This window comes from Aedes albopictus, chromosome 2 (assembly GCF_035046485.1).
Source record: "Aedes albopictus strain Foshan chromosome 2, AalbF5, whole genome shotgun sequence".
Lineage (NCBI taxonomy): Eukaryota > Metazoa > Arthropoda > Insecta > Diptera > Culicidae > Aedes > Aedes albopictus.
The window spans coordinates 150,396,859-150,406,982 of record NC_085137.1 but is presented as its reverse complement, the minus strand read 5'-3'; the positions used below and the strand labels follow the sequence as shown (position 1 = coordinate 150,406,982).

The following is a 10,124-nucleotide window of genomic DNA, read 5'->3' as shown; positions in this document are numbered from 1 at the left end:
TTGAATAAATCATCGAAAATGTGTAAAATAGATCGTTTGATGATACCTGAAAACCTGTAAAACTCTATCAAGTGAAAAAAAAAACAGAAAAAAAACGAGGGAAATTTGTTTCTTCAAAACACCAAAATCCAACTAAAGAAACTTATTTAAGGACAGACTTGTTAGAATCACAAAATGGCTGCCACAATGGCCGACTTTGGCACCTACTCACGATTTCGAGCGCACAAATCTCTTTGTAAACAAAACCAGCGCACCTGAGCTTTTTATTTTAAGCTTATTGCAAGTGAGCAAGAACAGAATAATAAAATGCACTGTTGTTAGAAGCTTTCTTTTTGAGATTTGTGCGTCTGAAGTTCTGATGCACTGTTGAAGCGGGATTTCAAGAAGTTTGTCCTTAAAAAGAAAATGAATCTCCACATTTTTTTTTAATTTGACAATGTTCAATTGGCGTGGGGCGCCAATCTGAATGCTTGCCAAGGGCGCCATGGGACCACGCTACGGCTCTGATCATAACTCAAACTACCATTCCGTGGCCGCCATCTTCGATATGGTCCGGCATCTTGGATTTCAAAATGGCGTAAAATATCGATTTTTGACTTCTACTCATCAAGCTCGATCGATAGATATCCATATTGCATGGTATTATAGATCAAACTACCATTCCATGGCCGCCATATTGGATATGGTCCGCCATCTTTGATTTCAAAATGGAGTCGGATATACATTGTTTAGTCTACTTGTGAAGCCCGATCGATAGATATCCATATTGCATAGTATCCGAAGCAGCATTGCCGTTAAAAAGCATATATTCTGGAGTTTTGACCGCCATCTTGGAACCTAAGCCGCCATCTTGAATTTCAATATCCTTGCTACCACCTCCACATCCTAAGGAATGTGTATACCAAATTTGATTGAAATGTCTTGACGCATTTCAGAGTTATGCCTATGCTCCGGCATATATATATACATACTTACATACATATAAACATACAAGCATATAAACATACAAGCATATAAACATACAATCATACATACATCGACTTTTGTATGTATTGATTAACAACTCTGCCGAAGAAATGAACTGTAAATTATTAACCATTGTCAAAATTCCAGGGAAATGACTTTTTTTTCGCATTGGAAATGATCGCTCACAGATCGTGACAATATGCATTCTTTGCAGCATCGTTTACGCCACCTAGTGAACCAGTCACATACTATACACAGATCGAAAAAAGAGTGTTAAATTCTGTGACATATCATGCACATGATTGGAGCGTGGGATATCACAGAAGTTTACATGACATATCATGTAAAAGTCATAAAATATCATGTAAACTTCCATTATATGTCATGTAATTCAGCATGACTCTGTGTATTTACATGACATATAACACAAATTTACATGATATATTATGTAAATCATCATAACACTAAGATTACATTGCTAAACTGAAGTTTACATGACGTGTAAATCTCATTATTTTTATCTGTGTATTATCCACTATCAGCAAGGTATGGGTGTGGAGAACATCTTCTCTGAAGAAAGTATTCTAAAATTTTGGATAATTCTAGAGATGTTCACACCAAAAGGACTGTCCTATTTATAGGACGCTGGGCGTTCGAGACATCTGTCCTATAAATAGGACGTTGGGCGGATATGGGTTAAGTTCGTTGACTTGAGGGACCATGCGTTCTTTATTCAACCTGCAAGGTGATCCGGGTGATCCGTTGAACCTTTATACCATTTGAATAGAAGGTGTATGCGCTTGTAAGAAAACTGGCATACTGGCAATCAGTCCAGAAAGACACGCTTGCATTCCTGATTTCTTCAATTCACAACGGTGGAATCAAATTTCTTGGGATATCCTTTTCAGCACATCATCCGCTGAATAGTAAGGATAATAACCACCTTCTCCATGTTTGTATTACGTCGCATCGTTGGTTTGTTGGTCCTTGCACGCACAACTACCACCACACAACCACGATGATGCGAATCCTCGGTGTACACATATCGGCAGCCGAAAGGATCCACTGCCAGCCAGTAACTTTCGTGCCGATGATGTACTCTGTCGTGTGTCGTAAAGGTAGCAAACATTCAGGCGCTGCATAGTGGAAAACCCCCCACTCCATTTTTTTCCTATTGGATTTTACAAGTTGACCAGCTACCCAGCAGGAAGAAAAATCCCTGCAATCCGGAAGTACAAAATATCCGAAATTCAACTATTTGTGTGCACAAGTGCCGTGGTATCACGAGGATAGTGTTCCAGCGTGCGAGTTTGCTGATTGCGAAAGAAAAAGTGGATTAAATATTCTTCACACCCCCATCATATATGAAAGAGGATTATGAATGTGGACTAAATCAATTAATATCGAGGTAAATGCCTGGGTTCGGAGAAAGGGGATAACGGGGAAATGGATAGTTTTAAGGAAAAACCGATACAGAATGAGCACAAAGTGTACCGAGGAAGGACACTCAAAGGTGGTGATATCATAGATATAGAGACATCTATAGGCTCGTCTCTCCTTGGGAGATATCGACCTCCTTGTACGAACGTGAATATTTCACTCACCTTTTACATTGTTTTCCCCCACCATCCATCCACACGCCCACCCCTCCCAATAGCCACAAGTTAACCTCGCTGCTGCTGTGAACACCTATCAAATCAACCAAATGACCAACGTGTGTAATGTCGCTATACACCTCTATAGTGGCGAAGTCGGTTTTGACCTGTGAGCAATCTTTTCGCAATTAATCATCCAGCTCTTACAGGTAGTTTCCACATTTCGGAAGTAACAGTTTACACTGTGGTTAAACTGTTGAGTACCGGAGTGCCCCCATCGGTGTTCGATGAAAAAGTTTTCAATTTCTGGAGCTGGATTTGAATAGGTCGTATGTGCTTTTGTCGATTAAAAATTCGATCAGTTGGATTCGCTTATTATAGCGAAAACCATTGAAATTGAGCAAAGTTGATACATACAGCAGAATCCTCACAAAACAGGCTTTCTGTTCCATCATTAAAAGTTTGAAAAATATCTGCCATATTGCTACAATGACTAAAATAAACTGATCGAATTTTATATCGACAGAAGCACATACGACCTATTCAAATCGATCTCCAGATTTGTTGATTTGCTACTCTCCCCGGTCGCCACAAGAAGGCTCATGAATGCAGGCAGGCAGCACCAGGCATTCTATTCTGCCAACGAGATGGCTTTGGGCCAAAACCCTGTCCGTTTACTATTTAATTCTTGTGCCAACCAACCAACGCCGGGTTTGCAGTGCTGCGGCGACGATGGGACAAGCAACAACGCAGGGACTGCAAACCTACTGGAACTCGCGACCCATTTTATGGTCAATGTGTTAATCGCGCCGCAAAAAAAATATTTTTGAATGTTATGAGAAGTAGGTTGAATGTTTACTAATGATATCCAAAAGTTTTAATCCTGCTATTTCATTAATACACTGAAAGGTTTTTTGATGCAGGTTATTTTATGCACTTTTTTATGCCCTGCATAAAAAGAGGGACATCTATTCAGAACCAATATTCTGTATAAGTAAATGTAATAACGGTCACTATGGCAACGGCGGCCAGGGGCCGTTTATAGGGGAGAACTAAGGGTGGGTGCAGGGGCGTTTCAGGAAGGGTACCAGGAGATCTCAGTGGCGTTTCAAGAAGTCTCATGGTCGTTCCAGGGGCATCCCGGAAAATCCCGGAGAAAAAATCCGTCAAACGTCGTAACCAAAGTTGAACCATTGTTAGACCTACATCGAATAATTGTTGGGTCTATGTTGGGTTTGGAGGCCAAAATAAATAGGTCAATGATAGGTTTATGTCGGGTTATAGGTACGTCATCAATGACAAACAATGCTTTGAACCTGCGACACCACATGTCTAATGGGTGCTTCAGGGGATCTTAGGAGGTACCAGTGGATCTCAGGGATGTATTAAGGGGTCTCTGGTGCGTTTCATGGGCTTCCAAGGGGTTTTAGAAGGGAACCTGGAAATCTGAAGAGCGATTCAGAGGGCCCCAGGGGGTTTAAAAAGGGGTATATTGAGGTCTCAGGGGCGTTTCAGAGGGATTCAGGGGGTACCAACTGGTCTCAGAGGCACCTCAGGAGGTCTTTGTCGTAACGCCCTTTAAGGCTCCCGAAACCCCCTGCTACGCCCCTGAAGCCCCTTGGAAACCCTTTCTTTTGGGCTCTCTGAAAACTTCCTGGAAATCCCTACTAACATTTATTGTGAATGTAAACATTAAAAAAGCGTCCTCAATACGGCTTGATGCTGAGTTACTGTGTTGTACATATGGACGGCAGCTTCTATGCAAGGTATACACTGAAAATAATCGACACGTCTCATCCATGTTCTTTTACACGTTAATGTATCGTTTAAAACAGCAAGCTATATTAACGTGTAATTCTTTGGAATCAGATGTTGAATAGTTTAGGTTCTAAACCACTGTCTTTTACACATGATTTGATCGTGTTTGACAATGTGTTTATGTATCGATAATGGAAATGGTTCGCCCATCATTTAATGTACATCACCGTACTCGCTCGCGTTAAGCATGTCATAACGTGCTTCAAAGCTGGGTGCCTATTACTGATATTCTTAAGAAAATTGACAATAATGATGCCATATTAACGTGTTTTACAGTTGATTTTGTAAAGTGTTTCTACGACTGGTTTGACACGTTAAATTCATATGTTTTCCAACTAGTGAAAATTCATGTGTGAAACGTGTGGTTCGAACGTGTAGAATATTTTCAGTGTAGACCAATGAATCTGGCAAACTTAATCCACATGTATATTCTATGCGAGCAGCTTCTATGCCACCAAGTCATAGCTCTTCTCTCGGCTCCTATGTAGCCACTAACTGAATAACATCTTGAGAAGGCGCTTTTTCAGCCTTTTCACAGTTGTTAAATAATAGTTATACGGCATCCCCAAATTATTCGAATTAATATAACTAGGTTATGGATACCGTCACGCAATACATGTGAAACTGCTTTTAAAATTGAATAATTAAAGTACTTGCCGCTACTTGGAATCGAACTCCCGATCTCCGTATCCACTGATCCGGATGATGTCCCCGCTGCCACACTACTATATATAAATAGCATAGAAAATAGCCCGTTTTATTTTACTCCAGAGAAGGCTACATAATTGTACCACAAAAAACCTTACCCAAAAGCTTGTGAAACGTCAAACGCTATAATGTTTACAGCCAACAGATTCTTCGTCACAACTTCTAGCTGAAAGAGTGTTCTTTAAACAGCTACGAAGCGCTGCTGTTTTGTGTATTTGGTAACATTACAAAACGTACTGTATAACAGCAGCTGTTATATTGGTTGGGACTCGTATTCGATTAGAACATCTTCCGGGAAATCTTCCGGAGTTTGATTAAAGTGCAATAAAAGCAACCCAAATAATTTCACAGCGCAGAGATGGATAGCTGTAAAGTATTTGTATAGTAGTTATGTATCCCGGTTAAAAGTTTGTTTTGACAATAATGTTTACCTGTTTACATCCGACAACCCGAGTTGGTATACCAACAGTTTCTTTATTTCAGCTTCTAGCTGTAATGATATCGCATAACGGCCTTCAAAGCGCTGCTGGTTTGTGGATTTGTCAATATTACGAATTGTTCTGCAGTAGCTACTGTTTTGTTAGTGGGGAATCCTATTCGATTTGTTCAAGTTTTCACATCTTCCGGGAAATCTCCTGGAGTTGGAATAGAGTGCAGTGAAGGCAGTCCCAGTGACAAGTGATTGATTTCTGAAAACCGAGTTTAGTAGCTGTATGGTGCTTGTTTTGCAGCCGTGTATTAGCTTATGGTTTATATTTGACTAGCTTCCCTTTTATTCAGCGTTGACTGCTTCAATCTGATGGTTACACAACAGAAAGCAAATAACTGAAGCTTATAGCGCTGAAAATGTTAGTTGGAATGCTCTTGGTCCCAACTCGCGAACTAAGATTCGTCATTAAAGCCCTGACTTAATTTGTGCACAAAATTCCTTATTTTTATGCACGTCTTAATGTATGCACCCCCAGCCAATGTCGTAAAAAGTGGTTCCGGTGTACTCAGTTTTTTACGTTCACTTATTTAATTATTTATTATTTATCTGACATAGTATTTCTAATTAATTCTTAAACGTACACCAAATTTAAAACATATCCAACCAAAACGTATGTAGGATCTGTGACTACATATTTGGGCAGAGGGTACTCTTTTGACCTCAGTCAAACTAAAACCAGTTGTCTTATGAAATATTAATATCTTGTTTTTTTTTTACGAGGAACACACCATTTTTCAATGAATCTTGTCGAGAGAATTTTTATTTGAACAATGTAGTTGGAAACCACTGGTCGAACTACAGACCTATATTTTCACCGTTCAGTAAACCGCAACTGTTCTTTATAAGCCCCCGGATTTATTTCATCATCTGGATCGAGGTTAATGAAGTCCTTGTCCTAATATTTTGCACTTAGCTTGTTACGAGCATTTCGAAAAAAAAATATAATAACCCTTTGTGTTTTTTTTTATTGGATTTGCAATGTTTGCGATTCAACGCTTTTGGCCTCACAGAAGTAGGTAGGTAGGCATCCGGATTAAACACACGAATCGCATCTAGACGACCCAGGCCCCTGACACGGCCTATATCAATGCATTGGAATCATGGTAGACAGGATGTCCTGGGCGCTAATAAATAGCGCCCACTGTCAAATGCGAAAACATCAACAATTTTTTGTTTAACGTTTATTTTGGTTTGTTGATCAGTTTTTGGAATCAATTTTTCCATCGCTAATGATCACAAATCACATCAAACTCGCTTTAATATTAATGTACGGTAAGAGAAGCATGCGATAAGTTGAATAAAGCAACCCAACAAACACGCATTGTGAATGTGATTTCGTGTGTGGCTCACAACATCAAACAAAAACTGCGTTTGTTGATTACACGCTCGTTTCAATTTGCACGAATATGAGTATAAGGCAGTTATAGATGTTGGCTACGATAAATTTCATTGCTGCCAGGGGCCTGAGACGACCCTTGTATCGAGCCGCGAACAACATAGTCGTCGCCTAGTAGCTTGTTAGCCATACTTTATACCTATCGGTTTTGTTATAAATACCTACAATCGGAATGGGAGAAAAATCGATTTCACGTCATCATCGCATCTGTGGTTCTGGTCGACACGTCGTCGGCGAAGTATTCTTAATTGTGATTTAGTACCTTTGCTGTTGCAGTTGTGTAGTAAGGATAAATAGTTCAAATATTTTCGAGTCGTCAATTAAAATAGCATACAACAACTACAAGATAAGATGATAAGTTAATGGGATTTTCGAATTTATTTGTAACAATAAAGATGCCGTGTTGGGTATTAATTGACGCGATAGCTTAGATGATAAAGCAATTTTGATTTAGGGTAAAAGCTCCCTTAGTGGAGGTAGTACCAATAGTGGTGGTAGTACCAATTTAGCACTATTTCGAACAAAAAGTTTGCAAATGACATTTTTAATAGATGCATCATAACGAATTAATAACATCAATTCAGTTTTGTGTTCAGGATTTGCCGAAAAACCTATTTTAAACAATTATTTTCCTTATTTTTTTTGCTCCTTTGCACCTATAATGGTAGTAGTGTTCCTATAGTGTTGGGTCCCATAAGAATTCAATGGGATGCGCCACTATAGGAACTCATGTTAAATTTTACCACCATAATAGGAACCGTGTACCTATAGTTGGTGCAAGTGATTTATTAGCAAAAACTGAAATAAACAATGGTTTTTACATTTTTCCTAGCAAAATTAAGTGAAAAACTACCGATTAACGTTTTCAGACTTTTTATTTTGTGGTATTATAAATTTTATTCATTTATTTTTCTACAAGGAGCTACTAATAGCACCACAATTGGTACATTTACCCTAGTGCACAACGGTCGTGAGTTTAAATTTCATCTGAGCTGTGGTTTTTAACAATATCACACATAAATAATGCTTCTGTACTAGGGTGGCCCATACTAATATCAAAAAAAAAATTGAAAATATGCCAAGTCTTACCTCCTGAATCATTTGTTTTGGACTCTCACATGCTACGTCTAAGGGAGCGCTCAACAAGCTTGAAATTTGTATGGGAAAACTTGGTCAAATGTATTTTAGGGGTCTCCAGTTGGCCTAGTGGTTAAGGCTATGGATCGCCAATTCGGAGACAGCGGGTTTGATTCCCGTTCCGGCAGGAAAATGTTCTCGACCCCCTGGGCGAAGTGTACCATTGTGCTTGTATCACAATATACGAATTCATGCACTGGCAGGCGAAGAAAGCCCTTCAATTGGGTTTTTAAATTATAAAACCCAGATTAATCCACCTAGTGATGATAGTGCTTTCTCATAGAATATGTACTCATGATCTTTACGTCGACATTAGTCGATCCTGGGAACACTTATATGCCTAATACGATTCATGTAAAATTTGACCTCCTCATGAACCCAAATTGTGCACATTAATTTTAGATGCATCAAATTACAATTTTTCCATAATCTACCCTATTTTATAATAACACCGCAGGAATTTAAAATGGTGTGATTGATTGAGATTACTTTGGTCACGATTTTGTTCTCTTGCATATATGAAGACTGCCCATTATGTCACTTTAAACTTACCCAACGTTTACCAGGCTATAAAAAAGCCACGATTTGATTTATCGCTAACATTGGTTTCGATCACGCCGAGGACCTGGGATCGAATCCCACTCCCGACAAACTCGCAAAATGTGAGTTCTTCCATCGGAAGGGAAATAAAGCGTGGGTCCTGAGATGAACTAGTCTAGGGCTAAAAATCTTGTTAATACAGATTAAAAAAAAAACATTGGTTTTGTTCACTTTCATAATTCCACTATTTGATGTGCCGCATGCATGGGTTTGGTTCAATTTTACGTTTGACCACTTCCGGCGGACATCTGGAACCGATTCCATGACCCTACTGGTTGTCCCAAATATTGTCTGTGGCTATTTTCTTGTCAACTGGTTATCAGGTTGGTTAAAAAGCCGCGAATTGATATGTTGCATGAAGAGCATTCATTGGGAATTTTCAAAGCCCTCCCCTAGGATCATGACGTACTTAATGGATGGCCCCATGCATGATTTTGGTTTGCTTCTATATTTTATCATTTCTGTCGCACTCATTACCTGTTCTTCACCACTACCGGTTCTCCCAAATATGCGTCTGAGACTTTTTGCTGACAAACTGTTAATTAGGTTATTGAAAAAGCCACGATTTTGTGTGTCGCATGCGTAGGTTAAGTTCTCTTTTATATTTTATCACTTATGACGAGACACCCAAAATCGGTTCCCGGATAGGACCTGTTGTCCCAAATTTGGTCTGAGACTATTTTCTTGCTAATCGTTCATCAAGTTACTGAATAAATCATTTGATATGTCACATGTATTGATTCTCTTTTACATTTGAATATTTCAGGCTGGACGGACGGAATCGATTCCATAGTACACTGTAGGGTAAAAGGGTATAACGCCCACCGGGGGAAAACGCCCCCTTCATTTTCTAACGATTCAAGCGCTTTTTGCATGCGTGATCGATTGAAAATCTAGAATATTGATTAATAATTGCCATTAAGTTGGTCCGTTAGTTGATTGGTACAGAAAAGCAATAAAAATATCAAAAAGTCTGAAATCGAGGCTTTTGGCGTAATATTTTACCTCTTGTAAGCTGACTTCATTGTAAACGAAGCTAGTTCTGTTCGCTTGTGTTATATCGCAACTTTTATGCAGTTAAACATTTGTTAAAAGGTCCTCCTAGGATAAGCATGTGGTGGAATTATCCCCTGGTACAGTTTTATCACGGGGCTGGACGTTTTTGTTTTGATGGGGCGTATTGCCCCGTTTGTTTTGATAAGGTAAATTTTGGAACGTTTTCGGATAACGTTTCAAAGCTTCCATAGCCGCCCCTCCAAAGGCAAAGTTCTCATGCAACACTTCACTGACTTTAGAAACAACGCTTTGCAGTGGACAATAGATGGAATAAGTCGCCAATTTTAGATGTACTGCCATTTCTGCTTAAAGGGGGCATATTATACCTGTTTACCCTATATGGTCTGAGACTTTTTTT

The 10,124-nt window shown here is 39.2% G+C and overlaps 1 protein-coding gene across 2 annotated transcripts in view; it reads left to right on the top strand.

The window, feature by feature from the left end:
• Positions 1 to 2,021: 2,021 nt before the first annotated feature.
• LOC109428471 (uncharacterized) overlaps positions 2,022 to 10,124 on the top strand; it is a 66,339-nt gene continuing 58,236 nt past the window's right edge. The window contains exon 1 of one of the 2 annotated variants that reach the window (XM_019704271.3): positions 2,022 to 2,374. In XM_019704271.3, coding sequence (XP_019559816.3) covers positions 2,348 to 2,374 — 27 coding nt within the window. In that variant the 5' untranslated portion in view covers positions 2,022 to 2,347. The remainder of the gene's footprint in view (positions 2,375 to 10,124) is intronic. The other variant, XM_029858773.2, reaches the window with a different exon arrangement.